This window comes from Natator depressus, chromosome 2 (assembly GCF_965152275.1).
Source record: "Natator depressus isolate rNatDep1 chromosome 2, rNatDep2.hap1, whole genome shotgun sequence".
In the NCBI taxonomy this organism is placed as follows: Eukaryota; Metazoa; Chordata; order Testudines; family Cheloniidae; genus Natator; species Natator depressus.
This window is the reverse complement of record NC_134235.1, coordinates 231204485-231231770: the sequence shown is the minus strand read 5'-3', so window position 1 is coordinate 231231770 and position 27286 is coordinate 231204485. Positions and strand designations below refer to the sequence as shown.

The window sequence follows — 27286 nt, the reverse complement described above, 5'->3', positions numbered from 1 at the left end:
GCAAATTACTTAACTGTTCAAGATTGTCAGAGTCCTTCTCACACTCGCACCCTGGTGCCTATCAACTCTTTTCAGCCTTTGCTGCAATTCTTTCAGCTGGGTACCCTGCTGCCCTTTGGAGCAGTTGACTGAGTCTTCATCTGACTTCTGTATCAGATTACTTAAGCTTCCCACACTCTCGTGTCCTGAGGCTGAGGACTGACTCAAGGCATCCCCAGGGGAGAAGTTTGTTGGATACTCTGGCCCGGAGGATTATTTATTCACAGAATTAGAGGGTGCTCTCCTTTTTCCCTAAGTCATGGATACCTAGAATGTCTTTTTGCTCCCCTTATATTTTCCAAAGTCCGTGGTCTTTGTCTCAAAAGCCAGGAAGACTTCCTCAGAGTGCAGACTCTTTCCCCCCACTGTGGTCACTGTAATGTTTCCTCCACCACTTTTTTCAGCATACACACTATTGAGCACATATACAACTTCAAAGAAGAAAGAAAAGAAAACCAACAATTACTGTAGCTGTTAGGCTCACACACTGTCTTTGATTCCACGTGTAGTACACCTGAAGACATTTGGCCTGCAGTCTGCAATTTCACTCTTTGTAGTGTTTTCCCAGTCTTCCTACTGACTTCCTTAAAATTACAGATAACTGTATAGAGATCCAATCCACAGATTCAGCTTTGGTTATCCCTGACTGCTCTATCTTCTCCCTGCAGGGCTGGGCTAGATCTGACTGGTGCTCTACCAGTCAGGACATAGGGCCATGCCTTGTGTCTCAATAATATATATTAATTCTAAGCTTGTGTTTTAGAATAGCAAGAGGAATGCAGAAGACTTTTAGGCAAGTAGCAAACTTACCCATCTCCTTAATTATAACCCATTGCTATTATAATAAATACTTACTTTCCTTCTTGGGACTAAGAACTTTACAGCTACCTTAACAAATAATATCCAATAATGCATACCAATAATATCCAACTAATCTGTAAAATTACAGGAAACTGTATTGAGATCCAACCCACAGATTCAATCTGGGTTACCCCTGTTAGCTGTATCATCCCTGCACAGCTGGGATGATACCCCCACCCTGGTGGCTGTTACCAGCTATGAGATGTCGAATGGTGGTAGAGAGCTGAGGAGCAGCCACAGCCCTGGACCAGAGGGCAGGGCCTCGGGGGGAGAGAAGAAGGAGGAACAGGGGGCGGGGCCACATAGAGGAGTGGGGCTTCATTGCAAAGGGGTTACAGCCACCCCAATTTTCCGTCTAGCCCACCTCAGCCCTCTCTCCTCACTGTGACAAGGCTGGCACTGCCCATGGAGAGAGAGAGGGTTCACTGGTGCTGAAGACCCAGTTTTAGAGTCTTGGGGAGGCCACAGACCTGCCCCTGCAGAACTGTCTGAATCCTTAGGGCCCGGCCCACTGCAGGACTCCCAAGAGACTGGTGACAGGCTGAAGCATAGACCAGATCCTCTGACTCCATGACATTCCTAACATATGTATGTTAAGATTCAGAAACCTCAAAAAGGGTTATAAAATGTCACGGAGCATATATATATGTATGTATATATATATATATAAAAGATGTGTCATTTGATGAAAAAATGTACAAAGGAGAAAGGGGCTGAAAATTATGATCAGTTATTTGACCTCTTTCCACAAGAAAGTTTCCTCACATATGCTCTGAGAAAATTAGAGAAGCCATTTGGGATAAATCCCTGGGTTCTGTACAGGAAACAGCAGTTCTGGCTGATTCCTATATACAAGCCAGAGCATCCAGTGAGTACAAGCCACAAAGAGAAGGGCAGAAGCCAGGTATAAAAAAGGATGTGGTAATCTCTACCTCAAAGCAGCACCCTGGAACCCCCTTATTCACCACTGTCATATAATTATGGTATGTTTTGTACAAAGTATGCCTTGCGATGTATCATTTTGAAAGTCTTGATCTATCGAACACTAATATCCTTTTGGAGAGTATGTGCTATCATCGTATGAGATTTTCCTGCATGATTGGTACTGAAATATGTCATAAATTTGAGAATCTCTACACCAGGTGGGTGTTAACCAACCATTAATCAACTCAATAGCTCAGTTGTACAAGTCCACACAATGGTGGTTTACTCAGTCACTGTGACTCAACAAACCCCACCAGGAGATGTCTGGGCAAGTGTCTTCCCAAGCACATGGACTGAGGGTATAAAATAAGGAACAGCAGCATCTTGCCTTTGCCTTTCTCCTCTTTCACCCCCCCCCCACCCGCCCCCAACCACTGAGAAGATGACAATTCTACCTGAGGAGACTGGTCCAGGTTTAAAAGGGAAATTGGTGTATTATGAACTGTAACATCCAGTGGGGTGAGAAAATTGCTGATCTAAACACTTTCACTCTCTGCCCATTGATTCACTGCACCTCAAGGGAAAAAGTAAGCACCTGTTGGACTGAAGAAGGGGTACTAACCTAAGAAGTTTGGTCGGTAAGACTGCTGAAAGCATGTGGTGAGAAAACTTGGCTTTGAATTTAACATAGTTTGTTAAGTTAGGCATCAGTTGCATTTTATCTGTATTTTTCTTATTACCATTTATGACTTTTATGCCTCATTACCTGTATTCACTTAAAGTCTATCTTGTCACACTGTCTGGAATGGCTCACAACTGTGAGTGCTACCTCAGAGCCGACTGTCAGAAAACAGGGCAGACACTCCAGACTGGTGGTATGTTCTATAATTAGATTTCACAAAGCCAGTAACAAATGTGAACTCATGGATCTCTATATCAGTCTTACCATGGAGTCACAGACAGTCCCCTTAAACTCTCCAGTCTATCTTGCCACCCAGATAAACTAGACTTTGTGATAATAGGTCACAAAGCAAAAATCACACTATATCAGGTTGCTCCCAGCCCCAAGAGACCAGTCACTTACCCCAGATTAATTGGTCCTCCAGATCTTACACCAAAGATCCAGATCTTACACCAATGTTAGCAGCCAATTCTATAGTAAACTATCTAAAGATTTATTAGCTGAGAAAAGGGCATGAGAGTGATTGAGAGGTTAAAGCAGGTAAAACATATGTACAGGTGAATGACAGTTTGTAATTCCAAATGGTGGCAGTGAGATAATAAACTGCCAGTTTCCCAGAAAAGTCTTTTCAGGGCACCCAGATTGTCTCTAGGGATATCCACTTTGCATCTAGTACATCTTCCCTGTAAGAGTCCAAACAGACCAGAGACGAAGGCTCTTTCCTTGAATCCTTCTTCTGACAGAAGACACACTGACAGTGTCTCGACCCACGTGGGCTTTTCCTTTGATGACAGTGAGTGAGGAATGCACTTTGAGTCTCTGAACTCCGGTCATCACACACACTTGCCATTTGCTTTTGAATTAGCACTTTTTCTGATAAAGTCCTTGTGACGAGGTCCCAGGGGAGCCACACTGAGATTGCTCAATTGGGGCAAACGGCAAAGAATAGGGCAGACAATTCCCCAAACTGGTGGTTATTCTAATACTTAGATTCACCAAGCCAGCAACAAAACAGCTTCTACAATACCTCACTGGTTACCCAGATCCAAAACTCAGTTTCCTTAAAGCAACCCAGCCTTGTGCTCCCACCCAGACAGCCAAGTCAAATATGATGAGGATTACTGAAAATATAAAAAGTTTTACCAATCCCAAAGGATTGGACACATTACCAACTAGGTCAATGAATATTTCAGATCTGACCCAAATACATACTTACTGCCATTTCTTATTAACTAAACTAAAATGTATTTAAAAAGAAAAGAGAGTGTATAAGTTAAAAGATCATCATACATACAGATATGAATAAAGTTCTTAAGTCAGTTTCATAATAGAAATGCTGAGCTTCAGAGTTGCAAAAAGCTCGTTCAGAATTAGTTCCATAGGTTATAGTCCAATGTCCAATATCAGGGTGATCCAGACTGGAGCTGGAGACCTCAATCTTTCGTCTCAAACTTCCCCTGAGGCAGCTTAAGCAGATCTGAGATATAGGTCAAGGTCCTAGAGTTCTTTTTATAGCTCTCTGGCAGCCTCTTGGCAGCCTCTTTGGTAATCCTTTGGTAGAGCTTTGTGGCTTTGAAGAAAAACCTCCTATTTCCTAGGCACTACCGGTGATTAGCTGCATTGATTAGCATAAGGCAGCTACCCATCTCCTGCCATTTACAGTTTACTACAAACTTCAGAGAGAAATAAAGACAATGATATTACTACATTTACAATTCATCAAAATGTTAACATCTCCTTTTGATCTCTGAATTAACAGAATACAGTGACAGACAGGAACCATTTGGCGGCATTATCAACTTCTAACAATAGATATGTAAACACACACAAAACACAATCATTATCTACTAATATGTCTGTAAAGGTTGAATCTGGGTCCATTAGCCTGCTAGTCCTGTAACCCTTTCTGGCCCTGTGTCACAGTCCTTCATTAGCATTCCACAAGCCTTCTTGATGCCTGATGAGCTATTTAGTTAAAGGGGTATTTACAATGTAAATGTTTGCTGTTGCATCATAACAGGATACAGATAAGAGGAAACAATGCACATAACGACCCATTAGTTGTCTGAAGTTTAAACACCCAATACACTTACACATTTAACAATCGCTTTGATCTGTACTAATACAAGTGAATTGACCTGAATACATAGCCTGGTCTGCCAGCATCACTTCCCCAATACAAAACTGATGTATGAAGGGCTGTCACTGACGTTCCTAAATACACCTCAGGGTTCCCCCATTCTTGATAAGGCATCAGCCACTACATTCTCCATTCCTGTAATATGAATTATTTCCATGTCAAATTCCTGTAAGACTAGACTCCAACAACGTAATCTAGAATTGGTTCCCTTGGCTCTGTGCAGCCATGTCAAAGGCGCATGATCTCTTAAAACAGGACATTTTTTATTAAATAAATAAGGTTTAAGTTCCTTAACAGCCCAGACAATGGCAGGGCATTCTTTCTTGATTACAGCATATTTTTGTTCAATGCGGGGGTGTGCGTTTTTTGCTTAGGTAGGCAATAGGATGCCATCTTGCATGAGTACCGCACCCAACCCAATGTTAGAAGCATCAGTACACAGCACAAATGTTTTGCTGAAATCAAGGCTGACCAAAACTGGCTCTTTAGACACAGCTTCTGTTACGTTCTGGAAGCCTTGTTCACACTCCTCTGTCCATACCACCTGGTCTGGTTTCCCCGTTTTTGTAAGGTCTGTTATGGGGGCCACAATGCCACTAGACCTTTTTACAAACCTTCAGTAATAGTTGGCCAGGCCAATAAAGGATTGGATCTCCTTCTTGGTTTGAGGGGCAGGCCAGCTCCAAATGGGTTCTACCTTCAAAAGGTCGGAGCGAATCAACCCACTGCCCACCCTGTGTCCTAGGTAGGATATCTCTGCTGCCCTCATTTTGCATTTGGAGACCTTGACAGTGAGGTTGGCTTCTCTCAGCCTTTGTAACACAATTCCCATATAATGTAAGTGGTCTTGCCAGGATCTACTGAAAATAGCCAAGTCAGCTATTTCGGCTCTGGCAAATGTTTGTAATGCCTGCAGCACCTCATTGATAAGCTGCTGAAAAGTAGCCCCAGAATTTACTAATCCAAAAGTCATAACTTTAAATTCATATAGTCCAAATTCCACTACAAAAGCAGATTTTTTTCCTGGGCATCAGTATCTAGGGGAATTTGCCAGTACCACCCACTCAAATCCAGCATGCCTATCAGGCTGGGTGATGGCATTTAGTTTTCAGTAGTCCACACAAAATCTCATCGTTTTGTCGTTTTTAGGTACCATTACAATAGGAGAGACCCAGGGTCTTTGTGACTTAGTGATTATCCCCATTTCCATCATGCTTTCTACCTCCTCCTGGATTTGCTGGATGTATTATCTTTTTTACCTGAGTGAAATAAGGTTGTGGTTTTTTTAAAGGTTGAAGGAGAAAAAATGGGGAAAGAGAAGAAAAGAATTAAAATAAGGTAAAGAAATAAGGAAACATTTACTAGATTTTTCTTTTCTACTGTTCTTATTTGTTTGCTCTTTAGTAGAACGGATAATATTTGGATATAGAGAAGTGAGATCAACTTGTTATATTGCCTGCTTTTATGCTGATTCATTTAGACATTCTTCGTGGACATGTGAAAACTATAAATAAAACATTAGGAAAAATGTAAATGTGTAGCCTTTGAGACAACTTTTTCATTTACAATACACAGTAGAGTCACGCAAGGCATTTCTTTACTTGAACAAAAAGACATATCTATTCAGAAATAAGATATGTGATACACAAGTAATAAAAATACCAATAAAAATAATTGCTAAAGTATTGTCTTTTATTTTAGTATGTTCATAAATTAAGATGTGGTCAAATCAATCTACTCTTGATTAATACCAAAAATGGTTGTAAAAATATACAATTTACCTTATATTTTATCTCATATACAAATCTGCAAAATAAATATATACATTAATGTACTTGTATTTTTGATAATACACAGTTACAAAAAATATGTGCTACATACACAAGGTATGATACATCCAATAAAACACAGAGTAACAAAGCTAATGTAGTATCAAAACTAAGATGATTTAATGGCCAAAAGAGCTAACTTATTATTACTGAAAGCTTTACTCGACCTCAAATCTATGATGATTCTTTTCAAAATATCACTAGGGTCCAAGTAGCTTCAGAATTACCAGATTGCTACATGAATGGGTTTCTATCATCAGTTTCCATAATAGATATTTTCTGCTACATGAGTTGTTTTCTCAAGTATCCCACTTTCTTTAGAACTTTCCTCTAAAAGTAGTACTAAACTCGACATAGTTGTGTAAGGATCAAGTAGTTTCACAAGGGGAATTTCCACCCTTCTCTCATGAAAGATACGATTCTGTAGCGTCATGGCTAACATAGAGTCCATGCCCAGTGATGCAAGTGATGTGTTCATTGTAAGATCACTCAAGTTTCTATTACTGAGATAACTCACCAGAGAGGTGATATAATCTTCAGAATTGATGGGAGATATATTCTGAGATGTACTTTGTTCAGATAGGTCAAGCTTACTGCCCAGTTCTTCTGAAATTAGTGTATAGAAGCGACTTTTGAGTGATGCTATTCGAGAAAGAACATGATTGCTTAGAGTTCCAAAATTTAATTTTACTACAGCTTGCTGAGGGTTATTCAGAATTAAGCTTTTTTTAAGATATTCATAAATTTCATGTATCTGCAGAATATCTATGCCTTTGAATTCCAAAATATTTTGAATGTGATTTTGATTTAGCAATAATCCAAGATTCAAGGCACCCCAATTAATGGATTGTCCTGAAAGTCCACAATTCCTCCTGTAGTGGCAGAAAACATCCAGGAAAGAATTAGCAGCAGCATAGTTTGCTTGTGTTGAATTTCCAATAAATGAAGTAACAGAGGAGTAACACACAAAATAGTCAAGTTCCTGCCCTATGGTAGCCCGGTGGAGATTTATTGCCCCTGCAACTTTGGGACTTAACACTTTCTCAAAGTGAGACAGGTTCAGAGCTTCAAGACGTCCATCATGCAAAACCACGGCACTATGGAATACACCTTTGATTGGACTCTTTGGAAAGATTGTGTCAATTGAACTGATAGCTTTCTCAACCTGTAAGTGAGAAATGACATTACACTGAAGACTGACTATTCTGCTCCCTTCATACTGATTTTGCAAAGCCTTGATTTCTTCTTGCTTCTCACTGCTTGGATTGCTCCTTGAAAGTATTGCAATACAGCCCCCTCCGTTCTGGGCTATAAATTTCACAGTTTCAAATCCAAGCCCAGTAAGTCCCCCTGCCACTATGTAAACTGCATTCTGCTTAAACATTTTCTTCTGTGCTTCATATACTGGTATGTCTGAAATCCTGTTGGTCTTCACATCCCCTTTTAGCACAACAAGTGGGATACATCTGCAGGTGAAATAGGAGGTCGCTGCAGTGTTTGTACTTTCAAAGTTCTCAGTCTGCTGAAAAACAGAATACGATAGGTTTTGAAATTGTTTCATTTGCATTGATTTGATCCATCCATGGACAGCCCTTAGGCATTGTTTTAGAGATGCTTTCTGAAAGATACTGATAAGTTTCAGTACATGAACACGGATATTTTCTTGATCACTTCCAAGTAGGTATCGAAAAGATTCAGACCGTTGATTACCATGTACTATCACAAGGTCTCGGAGGTGGGAAAGATGGACTAGAAATTCCTTAGACATTCCATCTATTGGAGGCAGATAAACAAGGGCATTGCACTGATTTACACGTTGCCACTGATCAGACGTAGGTGTTGCAAGTACTGTTCTCCAGCCCGTTTCCTGTGCTGTCAGAGTAAGCACTTTGCACAAAACTGATTCTGGTTCAGTAGAAATAATACCTAAAGTCCCACTGTGTTTCACCTTTGGTAATGTTTGATTCACAATTTCCCATGCTACCATAAAGTATGACACACAAGGAACATTTCTAAAGCATGGAAACTTTTTGATGTTGAAACAAACTGTCCCTGGAACCTTGACTCTTGATGATGCAACAACAGGATAACATGAAACAACTTGATCTCCCACCTTAACTTTTTTCACTTCACTGCCTACTGCAGTTACTGTGCCACTGAAGTCCAGAGCTAAAAGCTTATGTTTGTCTATTGTATATGAATTCCAATACAATGTATTCCCAAAGTTACAGCTTGAAACGCTAACAGGAAAATAGTCTTCTGAATGGATGCATATTTTATCCATTTGAACTTCAACACTGTGATTTTCAAGCTGAGTAATGGTATTATTGGCTATTTCAGCAGATAAATCTTTCACTTGGTAAGGATCTGTAGTGTATAAAGTGAACATCTCTGAGTTCGGAGGAGACTTTGAAGGTTGACTGTAATCCACATCTTTAAATGGTGTGCGTCTGATTTCTGAAGTGTAAATTCTTCCTTGATTGATCCAAATTTCTGGATAATCCTGTCCTTTATATTTTACAATAACATCTGCTAAGGCTGAGATGTCCAGTGTACTCAAAGAGCTGATGTCAATCATCTGAAATGTGATTCCTGAAACTTCTATTACGCAGGTTCTCGTCATGCCACACAAAGCAAATCCAGGGTTAAGATGATCTACATTTCTATCTGTTGTTCTGTAGGTGATTATTCTAACTGAACAACTGGATTTTTTCTCTCTTAATGCCACAATAAGTTGGCGATAAGCCTCACAACATTTAGCTAAATGTGCCACCACTTTGCTTGGGAACTCGTCATTTAACTTCTGAATTCCCCACATGAACAAAACATCCTGGTAGTCTTCAAGCTCCCTTTTCATTTGATGTTGTGAAGTCATTTCTGAACTCTTCACTTCCAGCAACATCTCCCAATCTTCATACATAATATATCTCGACTCATTGTGTAAGTATTTTTTGAGTTGCTGAGCTATTCCAAGTTTGTCAGCAAACACAATGACTCTGGGTGCTTCCCCTAAACTTCCTATGGTCTGAGGGGGGAAAATTTCTTTCCACTTATTTTCAAAGAGCAAGTCATTGTCTCTTGGGGATGTTGGCTTCATAAAAGTGATCCCAACATGTTTCAGTTCTGCCAAAACAGAGCCACGTTTATCTGTAAAGCATCCACAGACCTCTAAGTAGTTCCTAGTCGATTTGCTTGTTTTCAAATATATCATCATTTCCTCCTCCAAAGGTCTGAAAACTACAAGGCTGCCTATGCCAGAAGGAAAGCCTGCTCTGGTTTGGAAAGTTATTGTCGTCATGACAGCTGTCATCTGTAGAAAACAGTCTAACAGCACTGGATGGATACAATAGTCAGATATCTCTTCTCTGGTCTCTCTGTTCACCTTTATGCTGGTTATAGCTTCTTTTAGATCTTCACAATAAAATACATCCCTTAACTGTCTGAACATGGAACCATATTGAAATCCAACTTGAGACAGTGTTTCATAAACTGCATCTGCTGTAACTACTGATTTACACCTATGAAAGATGTCTTGAAAGGAGATGCTGTTTTCTTCCACCGCAGCTTCAGACTTCTTTGTAATTTGTCCTGATGCATAAACTGCAGCTGAGGATGACAGTATTTTGAAATCTGTCACTGTTTTTTGTGATGCCAATTCTATCTTTAAAACATGGGACTTCTGGTTTAAAACACATGGTGCCAAAAAATTGATACTAATCTGACAAGTACTTAAAGGCACTTTCGGCCTCGAGCTACTCATCACAGACGCCAAAGCGAGCTCTACAAAAAATGCACCTGGAACTAAAGCAACGCCATTGTTCTTGTGCTCATATAAATAGGGTGCTGATGCCTGGGACACTGGGCAGTTGAATTCGGTGTTGTCATTGTTCAAACTGTAAATCAAAGGATGATTTGAGTTTACAGCTCTTCGATTTGCTTGTTGATGGATGTCCAAATAGGCCATTAGCTTCTTACGATCAAACTGATACCTGGGAAACGCTGCTGGAATGCTTTGATACCCTTCACAAAAGTGATGCCAGTCAGGATTATATCCCAGTTCAAACAGATTCCCTGCAAGAGTAAGAAGCGTCTGATATTCTTTATCAGTTTGCAAGGAGGACAAAACTCTAGTTTGTTTGCCTAGCGTTTCCATTATATACCTCTGTAATGCTCTTTCAGGGCCTATTTCAACAAACACAACATTGTCCTTTTCTCTAGCTGAAGTCACTATGGCCTGTGTGAAAGCAACAGGATCTCGAGCGTGTCGGGCCCAGAACTTGCCTGTAGTGAAATCATCTGCGGAAGCAGCCTTCCCAGTCAGTGTTGAAATCACTTCAATTTCTGGCTTCTGTTTTTCCAAATACTGTAAATGCTCCATCATCTCCTTTACTATTGGATCCATCATGTGGCTGTGGTATGCAGTTGGAACATGTAAAACATGAAGAAATATGTCTCTCTTGCTGAATAGTTGAGCTAGTTTTTTCTGAAGGGCACTCACAGAGTCTGCGTCTCCAGACAAGGTACAGGAAGAAGGGCTGTTAAAAGCTGCAATGCACACCTTCCCAGAATACAGGCCGAGGGCTTCTGATACTTCTTGAACAGGGATGTTACCAACTACCAACATTCTGCCTCCGGTAACCTTCGCCTGTAACCTACTCCTGTGATAAATTACTTTGACGGCATCTTCAAGGGAAAGAAACCCTCCACAATGGGCAGCAGCAACTTCTCCAACTGAATGGCCAACAGCAGCCACTGGCTTAATTCCCCAGTGTTTCAGAAGAGAAGTTAAGGCAACCTGGAGAGTAAAAAGCAACGGCTGGGCAATTTCTGGCCTTGAGAAATCCTCACATTCACTTTCTGTTAATTCCAGGAGGCTGATGGGTACATATTGCTGAAATAACATTTCTATTTCTTTACATTTGTCTCTGAATACTGCCTCTGAACTCAATAATGTCTTGCAGATCCCTTTGAAATTTACTCCATTAGCACAGAACACAAAAACTAGTTGTGGAGTCGTCTTTGACGGAGTTATTTCTGTTTTAGCTGCTAATGCAACTTGTTGCTGTAAATGTCGAAGAGAGTTTGTAACAAATGCTTTTCTGTACTTGTAATTTACATGGCTTCTTCTACAGGCAGATGTATAGGCCAGATTTGGGAGAGTTACTGAGGTGCTTTTGTTTAACTGCTCAGCTGAGTCTTCCATTGTCAAGTTGAGGGATTTGCTTGAAGCCGCAGAGAGTACAAATAATTCAATCGGTCGTTTAAAAGAGGGAAGAACCTGTGTTTGCTTGAACTGTCTGACAACAACATGGGCATTCGTTCCCCCAAATCCAAAACAGCTCACACCAGCTACTCTTCCAAATTCTCTCGACTCTTCCCATTTCTCTACAGTCGTTGGAATTGATAGATTTAATTTCTCTGTATTTATGCTACTAATATCCTCTCTGTAGTGCAAAGATGGAACAATCGTTTCATGGTGCATCATTAAAAGAACTTTAATTAACCCAGCTGCCCCGGCAGCTGATTCAGCATGACCAACATTCCCTTTAACAGAACCAATCTTTAAAACAGGCATTTTAGGAGATCTGTTATTACCAATGATGCTACCTAGGCTCTCTGCTTCTGTAGGATCTCCAGCAGGAGTTCCTGTGCCATGTGCTTCAACATACTGCACAACTGATGGGTCAACATGAGTCAGATAAATGCTGCGTAGTAACTTTTCCTGTGCTGTCTGAGATGGTCTTGTGATTGGAGTCACGGATCTGCCATTCTGATTTACTGCACTGATGTTTATAACTCCCCATATTCTGTTGTGGTCTTCTAGTGCCTGTTTCAGAAGAAGGAATTAAGGTATGGGATCATTTGGAATTTTTACAATGTAAGGAAGACCACAAAAGCAAGAGCAGACAGAACATTTTGTTTTATTGTTCAGTGTACTCTTCTTTCTTACACTAGGATAAGTGCCTAAATATTTTAGCCCTGGATATTAACTTCACAGTCGAAGAGTTGCATCTAAAGCTGTGAATATGTCCTCCTATAGGAGGACGTAGTAGAATGGGAATTACACAGTCCTGGTTACCTGGAAATCTTATTTTTGGAAGCTCTATGAAAATAAACCTACCTTTTTTAGTGGCTTCAGTAAAAGAACACCACAGCCTTCTCCCCTTCCGTAACCATTTGCCTTTTTAGAAAAGGGCTTACTCATCCCCTCGGGAGAGATCATTTTTGCTTTACTCAGAGATACGAAGGTGCGGGGATCTATAATGCAGTTCACTCCTCCACACAGAGCCGCTTCACAATCTCCTGTAGTAAAATAAATGTCTGACTGTTTTCCATCTTCTGTGCATCTCTACAGATTTACGTTAATACACTGTAGTAATATACTTGAATTGACAGCATTGCCCATTGCTGATAAAATGAAAGAATTTGCAGAGAGATTATAAAAACAGAACTGACCCACTGAAAGTTCATAGACAAATTCAGACTTTCAGGCCCTGAAACCCAACAGATGGTAAAATTCTCAGTGTTTGGAATGGGCCTGAGTAGACAGCAGAATATTATTAGAAGTCACTGAGGTAGTAAATACTCTTGTCTAAAAAAATAAAAGTAAAAAAACCACCCAACCCTCCATGTATCATGATAGTGTGATAGGGCAGAATGGCAGACACTAACAATTTCGCAAGTTCCTAAAAATGGAAAGCTCTTTGTGACCAAATGCGCCCCTATATTCACACCCTACACACTATTGTAATAATCTTTGTGCAAAATATGAGGTGTCATTTGAAAACTAATAACTCGTGGGTCAATAATATCATGGTGAAATTTAGGTAGCAACATTACACGTAAAGTTATGAATTCCCCAGGAATGCTGGTGGTGGCACATGTCCAAGCACACATAGCCCAGATTAGGTAGGTCAGGTAGGTCTGTCTTAAACACAGGAATGTGTGTTTACCTCACTTTACAGTAAGTAGTAAGAGGCAGAGATAGGGTGACCAGAGGTCCCGCTTTTATAGGGACAGTCCCGATTTTTGGGTCTTTTTCTTATATAGGCTCCTGTTACCCGCCCCCCCGTCATGATTTTTCACAGTTGCTGTTTGGTCACCCTAGGCAGAGAAGGAAATCTTCATTTTATCAAACAATAGCATGAAATGTCTTTCACGATGAGACTCCTTGTTTCCTTCCTCACATCGAGAATGAACTTTGTCTAGAAGGGTAAACCTCAGGAAAATGCATTTCAAAGGGTGACTGAACTATAAACATCCCAAAGCAAAAACATCTCAAGTTATCCCTCCCTAACCATCGCTCTCTCTCCTTCACTTAAGAAGACAAAAGAAACAGACTTTGAACTTTGGGGCAGATCATGGTCTGAGAATTTGGTCAGCGATATCACTGGAATTATGTGGTAAGGGACTTCACCTTGAATCAAGTGTAGTTTGTTAAGTGTTTTATCTCTATTTCTTTTGTAACTACTTCTAACTTTAATGCCCTATACTTGTACTCATTTAAATTAAATATCTCTCTCTTTGTAATTAAATATACTTATTTTATTATTTAATCAAAACAAATCCAGTATTGTGAATGGTTTGAGTAACTCCTTTTAAGGTGGCAAATTGCTGTATATTGATCCCCTTAGAGGAGCAACAGACCTAATATATCTGGACTATCAAGAGAGGTCCAGGCAGTGCAAAGCAAACATTTTTTTGAGGGAAATCCAGGACTGGGAGTGTGGTGGAGTTCTCCTGCATGTGGTAAACAAGGTTGGTGGAAGCCAGAGTGTGACTGGAGAGTGCTGGCAAGCTGTAGCTATATACAGACACACAGGGTGTGACTTGCATGCTATTTTGCTGTTTGTGAGGGGCCCAGGTTGGGAGCTGCAGCACCAAAGCATTGTGAGGTATCCCAGGTTACAGGACAGGAGGCGACACAACCCCTCACTGGTCTGGATTGCACCGCAGAACATCATACTCAAATCTTTCATGGTTGCTGATAATCAGTGAGAGTGATTGGCAATTGCTGTTGCCTGTCACAGGAACTGCGAGTGCAAAAGTTTCATTTTGTTCATTTTGGTAATGGTGAAATGCAAATGCTTTTAGTCCTTACTAGCTGTGATATTAGTCAAATTCTAGTACTGCACATATATACCTTAGCAGTTTAATTGCTGTAGCAATCCTAATTTATTTGCTTATTTACTTTTAGTCCCAATACCTTGTTTAACTGCTTGTGAGGCGTAATGCAAAGCAAAAAGAAATGATGAGCATGCAGTATCAATGGCAAGTGATGGTCCAGTCAGATTAAAAGTGTATGAAATCCTGTTAGCAGCTATGCTCATTGCTGCCCCAGTCCCATCGTAATGATTTATTTCAGTTACTGCTCTGCTTGCAATGATCTCATAGTCTCGATTCATAAGACCTGTAAAAACAGCAGACATGTTTCATGTTAGTAAGAGAGATTAAAACAGGTGATCAGATCTAAACCTAGTGGTGTTCTTTGCTCTCCTAGTTTTATCCTATGCTGTTTTATGTCAGCACCTAAGGTGAAATCCTGGCTGTATTGGATTTCACTCCTGATCTATATATTTGAGACTTGAAATCTGTCTGAAGATATTAAATGACATGAAGGGCGTGTCTGCAAGAGAAAGTTGCCCTTATCTAACTAAAGGTGTGATTCTAAACTAATTCAGTGACACTGGGACAAACCCCTATTTTGATTTAACTTAAACGGATTCCTAAATAACTTAAACTAAACCAAAATGAGCCTGGTTTAAATGGAAATAAGAGAGTTCACGGAGCCTTTTGCTCTGGTTAACTGGCTGGGTTTAAAATCACACCTTTAGTGAAACCAGCACAACTTTCTTGTGTAGCCCAGGCCTTAGTGCTCGATATTGACACAGCCCTATGGAGCTGGGCAGGGCAGTGAGGCCATATAAGAACCATCCCATGTGGCCATGCAGGGCTTAGCTTGCTTATGAGACATTGGGTTTGGTGAGGCAAGAGCAGGAGCTGCACTCCCAATAGTCTCCCTGGACTGAAATGGGTTGCCTAGGGAGGTGGTGGAATCTCCGTCCTTGGAGGTTTTTAAGGCTTGGCTTGACAAAGCCCTAGCTGGGATAATTTAATTGGTGTTGATCCTGCTTTCAGCAGGGGGTTGGACTAGACAACCTCCTGAGGTCTCTTCCAACCCTAATATTCTATGATTCCCTGTGAGCAGACAGGTGAGGGGAAAGGGGCCGTGTTACTGAGTCCGTGGGCATGCAGCCCTGCAGTGGGAGGAGGGAGGAGCTGGACCGGTCCAGCTGGAGCACCAGGAGCTGGAGGTACAAAGGCTCCCAGAGTCATCAGGAATGCAAGGGAAGCATCCACAGTGCTACTTCCGTCCAGAGAGCACAGTGTCCACCCCACTCCTTAGCCAGGCAGTGCTGTTTGTGATTTAGACTTAGGCTATGTCTACACTACCACTTATGTCAGCAAAACTTATGTCGCTCAGGGGTCTGAATATTCCAGCCCCTGAGCGACATAAGTTACAACAATATAAGTGCCGGTGTGGGCGGAAAGCTCTCCCACCAACATAGCAACCACCGCTCGTGGGGGTGGATTAATTATGTCGACAGGAGCTCTCTTTCTCATCGGCTTAAAGCGGCTACACTAGAGATCTTACAGCTGTGCAGATACATCAGTACAACTGCACTGCTGTAAGCTCTCTAGTGTAGACTTAACCTTAGAGCAGTGGTTTTCAAACTTTTTTTTCTGGTGACCCAGTTGAAGAAAATTGTTGATGCCCGCGACCCAACGGAGCTGGGGATGAGGGGTTTGGGGTGTGGGAGGGGCTCAGGGCTGAGGCAGAGGATTGGGGCGTGGGCTTACCTCAAGCGGCACCCAGTCAGCAGCGCAGCAGGGGTGCTAAGGCAGGCTTCCCACCTTACCTCAGGCGGCTACCTTCCCTACCTTACAGCGACAAGCAGCAGGTCTGGCTCCTAGGCAGAGGCGCGCAAGCAGCTCCACACGGCTCTCGCCCGCAGGCACTGCCCTCCCAGCTCCCATTGGCCGGGAACTGACCAATGGGAGTGCGGAGCCCATGCTCGGGGTGGGGGCAGCGCTTGGAGCCCTGTGGCCCCCCGCCTAGGAGCCGGACCTGCTGCTGGGCACTTCCTGGGTGCAGCGCAGTGTTAGAACAGGTAGGGACTAGCCTGCCTTACCAGGCAGCACCGCTGATGGGACTTTTAATGGCCTGGTCGGTGGTGCTGACCAGAGCTGCCGCGACCCAGTGCCTTACATTCCGCAACCCAGTACTGGCTCACAACCCGAAGTTTGAAAACCACTGCCTTAGAGCAGTGGCCTCCAAAGTGGGGTGCGCACACCCCAGGGGGTGCGCAAGACCATTTCTGGGGGTGCGCGGCAGGAGGAGTGCCACAGAAGAAGCGCCACTACCACGGCGGCGGCAGCGCTCCTGGACCTTTGATTCTTTGGCGGCACGTCGGCAGCAGCTCGGGTCTCCCCGCTCCGTCTTCGGCGGCACGCCGGCGGCAGCTCAGCTCTCCCCGCTCCGTCTTCGGCGGCACGCCGGCGGCAGCTCGGCTCTCCCCGCTCCGTCTTCGGCGGCACGCCGGCGGCAGCTCTTTTTTTTGCTTCCCTAGAGCTGGCCCGGGGGTGCACGATCCAGAAAGTTTGGAGACCACTGCCTTAGAGTATCATTTATGTAGCAATGAACAATACCATAACCTAATTAGATAATGTGAGCTGTTTATAACATACAGTATGAAGCATTGTTCCTAGTATGTTAGCTTTAGATTTTCTATCATTAGATAAAGTTAGATAACTTTCTATAGTATATGGAAATGTGTACTGTTTTCCAAGATGTTAAATGTATGAAATAGTTTGTCATTAGACTGCGAGCTTACCAACAAAAACCCCTGTTTTGGTGCCACTGATATTTTCCATTGTGACTCCTGCATCCTCCAGTGCTCTGTACGTGCATTCCAGGAGTAACTTTTGTTGAGGATCCATGCGCTCAGCTTCCAGATCATTAATTCTGAACAGCCTGTTGTCAAATGTGTTAAATCTAAGACATACAAACCAGGAAATGATATGATATATATACAGCATACACTACTAGATATATAGAGCGAGAGAGAGCATTGTTAGGTTTTACAGTAGAGCTGGTTGGAAAAAATGCCAGTGATACTTTTCTAATCGGAATTTGCTGATTTGTCAAAATCAAAAATGTTTCACAGAGACAGTCTGGTATCGATAAAGTTCTGATGGCACCCAGGCAGAGTATTCCCAGGGTGCCCCACGGAATCAGGGGCAGCCAACTGCCTTGTTTTGTTTAGAAAAAAAACAAATGAAAACAGTTTGATTTTTCTGAAACAAAAAAAATTGAAATTTCAGATATTTTGAAATGTTGAAATTTCCTGTGGAATGGAAATTCTGTGTTTCGACCAGCTCTGCTTATGAGAAAAGGGGCAGATTCTCAGATGGTGTAAATTGTGATGGCTCCATTGAAGCCAAAGCTATTTACTTCAGTGGGAACAGGATTAAGCTTTAACATATAATTTAAGAAAATTTGGCTAGTGGTTTTGGAACACAGAAACAGGCTTACCCATCAATAAGAGCAGCTCGTGTTGTGCATATTTTTCCTGGTTTGTTATCATCTGGATCATACCATTCTCTGGTATTGAATCTTTCTGGGGTTATTTCTCTGGTACAGTTTCTGCCCTCCACCAATACTTGCCAGAAATTGTCGATTCCTTCACCTGTTGCATGAATATTTTTTTTAAAACAGATTAAATGGGTTTTTTTTAACAGCACATACTGAAATTGAAATCCTCATAGATCTACCGTATAAAAGTAAAATGTTACATTGTCTTTAAAAATAAAGTTACTGATGATAAGCAAATGAAAATTCCCAAGTTATAAGGAAATTAAAGATTTGCAGATGAATGGTGCTTCTGTGTCTCCTCAAATTCTGCATGTTTTACAAAAAAACAAAACACACACAAAATCCTCATTTTTTCTCCATTTTGAGAGATGTAGGGATGTTTTTCCAAACCATTAAGGGCATCAGAGATAGTCACATCTGCCATCTTGTTTATACAAGATATAAACTGGTCACAATTCAGTATTTATCAGTGTGCACAAACTAACGGACTTCTGGCATAATAGCGTATGTAATCCTGGCTACTGTTGTGTTAACTTAACTGTAACTTCATTAAAGTCAGTGGAGTTTGCACACACATAAAATTGTTGCAAGTTGGCCCGTCATCTTTCATTGTAATGTACAGAGTTTGTCCTTTTCATAGGTCGGCTTCACATGTCCTATTCTTGGTTACCCTGTTTGACAGGGGCTTGATGTTTATTGGGGGTAGAGTTTGAGTTTTATCTTCCCAGAGATAGAGATGTGGTTGTGTAGGCATAATCAGTGAAGGGTTTGATTATCTTTTCAGTTCCCGTATGGTGCTTTTCTTCTGTTGAGGGTTAATAAAATGATGGGCTGCACTGATAGTGAAATCTAGAGTGACATTTCCCACTAGAAGACCATTATCAGTTACTTATAACTTTGCCCGTGCTGTTTTGTCCATCAGGCTACTGGTGCGCTGAGCCCACGGTCAAACATCCTGACCAATATTGTCTGTCTGTTTCCTTCTATTTCCCATCTGTCTGTCTGTCAGTCTGTATTCATCTGTTGTCTTATACTTAGTTTGTAACCTCCTTGGGGCAGGGACTGCCTTTTTGTGCTGTGTTTGTGTAGCACCTTCCACAATGGGGTCGTGGTTCATGACTAGGGCTCCTAAGTGCTATGGTAATACAAATAATAAATACATAATAATAATAACTCTTACAGCCATTTCCATGAGAAGCTCTCACACCTAACCTCAATGCTTTGGAGAAAGGACTTGAAACTCAGCACCGGGGTTTCTCTGGATTCAGGGATGTGCTTTTTCCCATCCCTGTGAAAATTTGCCCAAACTTGGCCAAGTTATAAGCTTTTGAAAAATCTCAGTTTGCACATGCTCAGTAGGGGTTTGTTAGCGTTGGTGACTGAGCATGCTCCTTCCCCAAGATGCAAGGATGAGCAGGACTTTTCCTGCAATTGCTGCTTATGGCTGCTGCAGACCTCTAAGGAGACTGTCTTTCCTGTGTGCCCAATTCTCCCACTTCTGGTGCCCACGCAGCAAGGAGAAAGAGAAACAAAAAGAGCCTGACTTGAGTGCAGAGGGATAAGGGAAGGGAAGTGGGTGGGGAGAAGAAGAGATGCAGGGCAGGGAAGCAAGGGGTTTAGCAGCTGGAGCTGTGAGTGGAGGGGACAGAAAATGAGGGAGGATAGGAGTAGGAGGAGAAAAACAGCAGGAGTTGAGCAGACGGGTGACATGCAGGAGCCAGGGGGATAACAAAAGGGGAGGAGACAGATGACAAACTAGGGGTATAGGAGTAGGACAGGACAGGGAGAGACTGGCTGGGGGAGGGTGGTGGAGAAAGGTCCATAATCACTAGAGAATGCTCCCATACGGAAGCTGAATTTGAACCTATTACTCCTGAGTCCCAACATTACTTTGCTGTCTAGCAAATAGCTGTGAAACCCACTGGCAAAGTGGGTATGTCTCATTCTCCTGTAGTGGCAGGTCCACCTAGAAGATTAGTGCTCTCAGGTACTTCATTAACTCAACTGATGGAGGACTGTGCTGTGGAACTTAAGATCCCTGCCCTGATGATAATCCACGTGGGAGTCAGGATGGTTCCACCTGATGAAATGTTTGTTTTTTTCATTTTGTAAGTGTTTTTTAAAAAAACTTGTGTTTTTTAAAATGTAAATTCCTATCTTCATTAAAAGAACATTAAGGTTGTAAAGTCAAGCTCTCAAAATATTATGAAATGCCAGAATTAAGGTTCCCTATGCAACCTTAATGTATCTCCCTTGTGTGTATGTATTACCATATGGTCTTTAATTACATGGTCATATACTATTTTTTCCATAGTACCCCTGCCTCATTCAGTGCACAGGACATTGTAACATAGTAGCTTGTCCCCAGCCCAGGAAGGACACACTGCCACATGCAGAGTCTCTTTCCAGGCACAGTTTTACCTTCCAAACATAGGCAAAACACAAAAGCCAGTTCCTCAGCCTATCCCAAGTGACAGTGTAATCCACACACCTTCTGGGTGTGGTGTTCTGTCCATCTAGTGCCACCAGGACCATTTAGACAGAGAGATAAAATGAGTCCACTCTACAGCCTTAGCTAAGAGGTAGTTGGCTTTTAGCTCATGTGATAGAGGCTCATGCACTAAGCTCCAGAGGTCCCTGGTTTGATCCTGCCCGCCGACAACCGGGGTCTGTTTGTGTTACAACAGTTCCCAAGGGATTTTCCCCTTTGCCTCTCTCAGTCCCTCCAGCTTCAAGGCCTCTTACAGGATTCTTTCTTGCTCTTTTAACTGAGCACTGCCTCCCATAGCTTTCTCTCTAGAGGCTATTTTTCCCTAGCAGGTTCCCACTGCCTGCCGGGGGACTCAAGAAATTGGGAACACCCGTTCCAGCACATGGAAGCGGACTTGGTATATTTAAAGGGCCAGCCACCCTTTGACATATTGAGCTCTGTGAATGAATCAAGGTTGTGTAGTGAAGTGAATGAGGCTGTGAATGACCCCCTCTCTCATTTGTTGCAGCAGTTGGAAGTTGCGTGATGAATAAAGCGGGAGATTAAAAGAAAAGGAAGGATGGTCTCAGTTAAATGCCACCCTGGAGAACTAGATTCTATCCCTGCCTCTGCCACAGAGTTCCTATGAGATGCTGGGTAAATCACAATAATCAACCTTTTCACATGTGGACACTGTGTTTTACTCATTTTCTGGGAACCCAACTTGAGATAACTAGGATCCAATTTGCAGAAGGGCTGAGCATTCTCATCTGCAGCTGAAGTCGATGGGAGCTGTGCACTGAACGTACAAAGTGTTATCAAATGCTAAGTACTCTGAAAAATCAGTGTGTCTCAAATTGGGTAATTTTGTGTCCCAATATTAGCTGAGACTTTTGACATTTCTGGCTTTAATTTCTGTGCCTCATTTCTCCATGAATATAATGGGGATAATAATATGTCCTCCCATGACTCATTCATGTTTGTAAAAAACTAAGATACTATGAGAGCATCACAGAAAAGCCCAGGACAAAAATAATAATTCTACATTCAAGGCAGGTTTGGATGGTGTGCAGTAAGTAGTGCAGAAGGTCACACATTGAATGACGAGGACAATAAAAATATTAGAAAGCTACCCATTCAGTGAGTTTGTTCGTCTTGTGCACTGAATGAGGCAGGGTGCTCTGGGGAAAATAGTATGTGATCATGTAATTAAAGACCATATTGTAATGCATACACACAAAGGGACCAAATTAAGGCTGCACAGGCAACCTTATTTCCTGACAGCTGCGTGCTTGACATTGCAACTTTAATTGTCTTTTACATAGTTTGTTTGGATGTAATTATATAAGGAAACAGGAATTGGTGTGGGGGTATATGTGTGTGTTTATATATATATATTTGAGGGCTGTCAATTAATCGCAGTTAACTCATGCGATTAACTCAAAAAATTAATCGCAGCTTTAATCACACTCTTAAACAATAGAATACCAACTGAAATTTATTAAATATTTTTGGATTTTTTCTACATTTTCAAATATATTAATTTCAATTGTAGCACAGAATACAAAGTCTACAGTGCTCACTTTATATTATTTTTATTACAAATGTTTGCACTGTAAAAATGATAAAAGAAATAGTATTTTTCAATTCACCTCATACAAGTATTGTAGTGCAATCTCTTTATCATGAAAGTGCAACTTACAAATGTAGATTTTTTTATTACAAAACTGCACTCAAAAACAAAACAATGTAAAACTTTAAAGCCTACAAGTCCACTCAGTCCTACTTCTTGTTCAGCCAATCGCTAAGAGAAACAAGTTTGTTTACATTTTTGGGAGATAATGCTGCCCGCTTCTTATTTACAATGTAACCTGAAAGTGAGAACAGGTGTTCGCATGGCATTTTTGAAGACAGCATTGCAAAGTATTTATGTGCCAGATATGCTAAACATTTATACGCCCCTTCATGCTTCCAGAGGACATGCTTCCATGCTGATGACGCTCATTAAAAAAATGCATTAATTAAATTTGTGACTGAACCCCTTGGAGGAGAATTGTATGTCTCCTGCTCTGTTTTACCCACATTTTGCCATATATTTCTTGTTATAGCAGTCTTGGATGATGACCCAACATATGTTGTTTGTTTTAAGAACACTTTCACTGCAGAGTTGACAAAACACAAAGAAGTTACCAATGTGAAATTTCTAAAGATACAGCACTTGAACCAAGGTTTAAGAATCTGAAGTGCCTTCCAGAATCTGAGAGGGACAAGGTGTGGTGCATGCATTCAGAAATCTAAAAAGACCAACACTCTGATACAGAAACTACAGAACCCGAACCGCCAAAAAAGAAAATCAACCGTCTGCTGGTGGCATCTGACTCAGACGATGAACATGAACATGTGTTGGTCTATACTGCTTTGGATTGTAATCGAGCAGAACCTGTTATCAGCATGTACACATGTCTTCTGGAATGGTGGTTGAAGCATGAAGGGACGTATGAATCTTTAGCGCATTTTGAACACAAATATCTTGCAATGCCGGCTACAACAGTGCCATGCAAATGCCTGTTCTGACTTTTTGGTGCCATTGTAAACAAGAAGCGGGCAGCATTATCTCCCACAAATGTGAATACACTTGTTTGTCTGAGCAATAGGCTGAACAAGAAGTAGGACTGAGTGCATTTGTAGGCTCTAAAGTTTTACATTGTTTTGGTTTTAAATGCAGTTATTTTTGTACATAAATCTACATTTGTAAGTTGCACTTTCATGACAAAAAGATTGCACTATAGTACTTGTAATGGGAGAATTGAAAAATACTATTTCTTTTGTTTTTTACAGTGCAAATATTTGTAATAAAAATAAATATAAAGTGAGCACTGTACACTTTGTATTCTGTGCTACAATTGAAATTAATATATTTGAAAATTTAGAAAACATCAAGAAAATTTAAATAAATGGTATTCTATTATTGTTTAACAGCGTGATTAATCATGCAATTAATCATGATTAATTTATTTAATTGTGTGATTAATTGTGATTAATTTTTAATGGCTTGACAGCCCTAATATATATATAAAATCAAGAGAGGAAATAGAGATACAAAGAATTTACTTAGGGCTTGTCTATATGGCAAGTTACTGCTATGCAAGCCAGAATATGAATCGACAGCACACCAGTTTGCCATGTGGTAATGACTGATGTGGACACTGCTAGAATGCAGTAAAACTTCTGGAGTGCAGCTGCACAGGAACTTGCTATGTAGACAAGTCCTTAGATTGTAAACTCTTTGGGGAAGGGACCCTCAAGTCACTATATGCATGTATGGTGATAGTGCAAAGGGGCTCCAATAGGGCGTGGGCCTCTAGGTGCTACCACAATACCAATAATAAAATAATAAATATTAATTTTCAGAACGTTTGTTCAATTTTGGGGGAAAGCATTAAATGTATTGGAGTTGTATCTTGGAGAGGTTGGAAAGAAAGCTTCCTACTCATCAAAGGCCCTATTCAGCTCCCACTGAAGTCAATGGGACTCCAGTGGCAGATGGATCAGGCAACAGGATGATATGTGAATGTGAAAGACAAGATACTGGAAAAAAATCTGATGGTGGTGGTGGAGAAGGAAAAGCTGTCTACCTGGAGTTGTCATTTTTAACATGCTTTTTATTTGCATAACTCTATAATAAAATGGACACATTTTTCCCCAATTTACACCAATGTGCAACCTCAATCATGGTAAAATTTGGCCCAGTGCTTTTTGTTTCCCAAAACCAAATTTTTAAGCCTGATTCTTTGGCATGGGTTATGTATGTTTGTTTATCCAGTATCTAATTGTGTCTGTGGTTATAATTCAGGGTCCCATAACAGTATGCACCAATGCTTGCCCTTTGAAGGGAGAATGACGAGGTTGCATGTGCCATATGGGAAATACAACCCAGAGCTACTCGAGGAAGGATCTATGCGTAATAATAAATAATAAATAATAATAACACCACCAAAAAGATAACTGGTGTTTTAAAAAGAAAATCCTGTTTTTAAAATATATGCATGCATGTAAAGCTGGTGTAGTCCATAAAGTTCTGCCACATCTCAAGTTACCAGAAGAGTTTGTATATGAGAGAGAATAATGTCAAACCCTGATAATATGTACTAAAACAGCCACGTTATCTGAAGGCTGACACATACTTCTTGATTGCTGCATGACCTTGTCTAATAGTCCACACAGATCTCAGGTTTTTAGGAGTATTTCTGTTCCTATAACAGCAACAGAACGACACCACCACATTCTTTTCATTTAGCGACTTGGGGCAAAATGTAGACCTAGGGTAAAGAATGGATCTTAATGGGGTTGAACTTGCTGGTCATGTTCTCTGAATGCTAGAAAGTCGACTCCCGAAGCAGATTATGTTCTCACAACTGAGCCATGGTCAATGATCAAGGGGCAGGCAAAAAAAAGCACTTAGACACCCTCAAAGCCAACATGAAGAAGTGCAATATTGACATAAACTCATGGGAAACCCAAGCCCTTGATTGACCAAAATGCCAAAGGACTTTGTGGCAAGAATGCCGGTATTCTGAGATCCAGAGACAACTGGAAACAGAGAAACAGGAAAGGAGGAAGGAATGTTCTGCAGCCCAATTTAACAATCCAGATCCACCCCTTCCATTGGAAAATGTCTGCCCCAACTATGGCAAGGTCTGTGGATCCTGGATAGGTCTCATTAGTCACCTGTAGAGAGACCAGCAATAACTGGCTATCATTTTATTGGAAGAAAATCATCCTTGAACGCCAAGAGATCACCAACACACGCTTACCCCAGGTCTCAATATGGCCTGTAGCCTAGAAATGAACCCACCTATTAGTCCATGTGAACTGTTGTATGCAGTGTTGTTGCAGCTGTGTTCATCCCAGGATATTAAAAGACAAAGTGGGTGAGGTAATGTATTTTATTGGACCAAATTCTGTTGGTGAGAGACAAGCTTTCACAGAGCACTTCTTCAGGTCTGGGACATGAACTCAGAAGGTATGTGTACACTGCAATGTAAGCCCAGGTTTGAACTTAGGCTCAAGCCTAACTCCCCCTTCCATCTACATGCAAATTTTGCTGACCCAGGGTCCCAGGATTCCCTGGAAGTGGGCGGTCTGAGCCTGAGTGAAGCTGGGACCTAAGGTTCAAGCCCTATTGCTTTGCAGTATAGACATAGCTAGACTGGACTTGTGCTCTGTGAGTCCACCAAAAGTATTTCACAGTCCCACAAGCTGACTGTCTTGTCCTTTGGACAGTCAAGTTTGGTGGACAGTCAAGTTTTCCCACACTGCACTATGAACAAAAGCTAGAATGGCCACATTTTGGGAGGTTGCTAGGAAATCTGGGATATGAGTAGTTGGACTCAAGCCTGCGTAATGCAGTGTAGATGCTGGAGCCCCAGATTGGGACCCAGGTTCAATAATTCCTAACCTGGGGTTACAAATGAGTGTAAAGGCTCAGACTCTAGGTTAACAAACCCAGGGTATGTTACATTGCAGTGTAGACATAATCAGAGTGCCATAGCTAAATACAAGCCCTATGACTAGAGAGGTGTTTAACTGCTCACTGCACCTTGAATGGTCCCTTGAAATATGTCTACTTATCCTAAACAATTGGTTTCTCCTTGTATTTAGCTGTGACACTCCCGAAGAAGAGCTCCGAACTCGAAAACTTGAATCTCTCACCAACAAAAGTTGGTCCAATAAAAGATATTACCTCACCCACCTTGGCTCTCTTATGAGAACTGTTGACCGTCATGTTAAATACCTCATGATTTTTACAAGCTGATCTTAAATAATATTTTGGGTCAGCTTTGCTCTAAATCTCAAAGCAATGAAAAACTGCCTCATGTGGTCCTATGTGAAGAAGCAATTAGCAAAAACTGGGTCCCGCCAAGCCAGGAGCACAGAGAGGAATGTGTAGTCACAGAGCTTAATGCTTTGGGCCTAATCAAAGCCAAATACAGTCAATCAGAGGATTCCTAATAACTTCAGTGGGCTTTGGATCAAGCCCTTTGTTTGTCATAAGCAGTGACACAATCAGTCACACTACTTCCTAGAGCAGTGACTCTTACTGTATTAACTCCTAAATGTCTTCTCTGAACTTTAAAACATATGAAGTGTTCCAAATCTAATCCCAGATCCTTATTTTGTAGTTTGAACCCATAAATGAAAGAGCTAATGATGCAGTCCTTTCCCTATGACATTACTACATATTGCACAGTAGCGCAAACTTCCTATAGATCTCTTAACACATAGTAAAACAAATGATTGAATGACAGCACTCTTTGATACTCTATCAGTATTGTGATTTGTATTTATCCAAAACTTACCTCCGGGAAAATTGCATCCTATCCCCACTATGGCAATTTCATCCCCAGTCGCAGTCATTTTTTCAAATTTTTTCTTGAGCTGCAAAATACACTTTTGGATGTCACATAATTCAAATGAAAGTATGTATGTCTAATTAAAAAAATTCTTACAGAAGGTGAACTTCCCACAAGCACACACATCCAGACAAAGTTAATCTCGAGCACTTTATGTAAATTGTGGGGGATTAACACTCCTAAATGGTGACCAGATTGCTACTATCTCAGCCTTTTTGATATTAGCCTTTTTAAAACTGCATCACACTGTTGACTCATATTCAATGAGTGAG

The 27286-nt window shown here is 41.3% G+C and overlaps 1 protein-coding gene across 1 annotated transcript; it reads right to left on the bottom strand.

Annotated features, from left to right (window-relative positions):
- Window positions 1-6731: 6731 nt before the first annotated feature.
- Window positions 6732-27018, bottom strand: LOC141981930 (phthioceranic/hydroxyphthioceranic acid synthase-like). The gene is made up of 6 exons (XM_074943550.1): window positions 26961-27018; window positions 18072-18225; window positions 17371-17531; window positions 14682-14885; window positions 12597-12778; window positions 6732-12302 (listed from the first exon to the last, which is right to left on the bottom strand). Exons 1-6 carry the CDS (start codon window positions 27016-27018, stop codon window positions 6732-6734), a joined length of 6330 nt encoding a protein of 2109 aa, XP_074799651.1.
- Window positions 27019-27286: the final 268 nt, after the last annotated feature.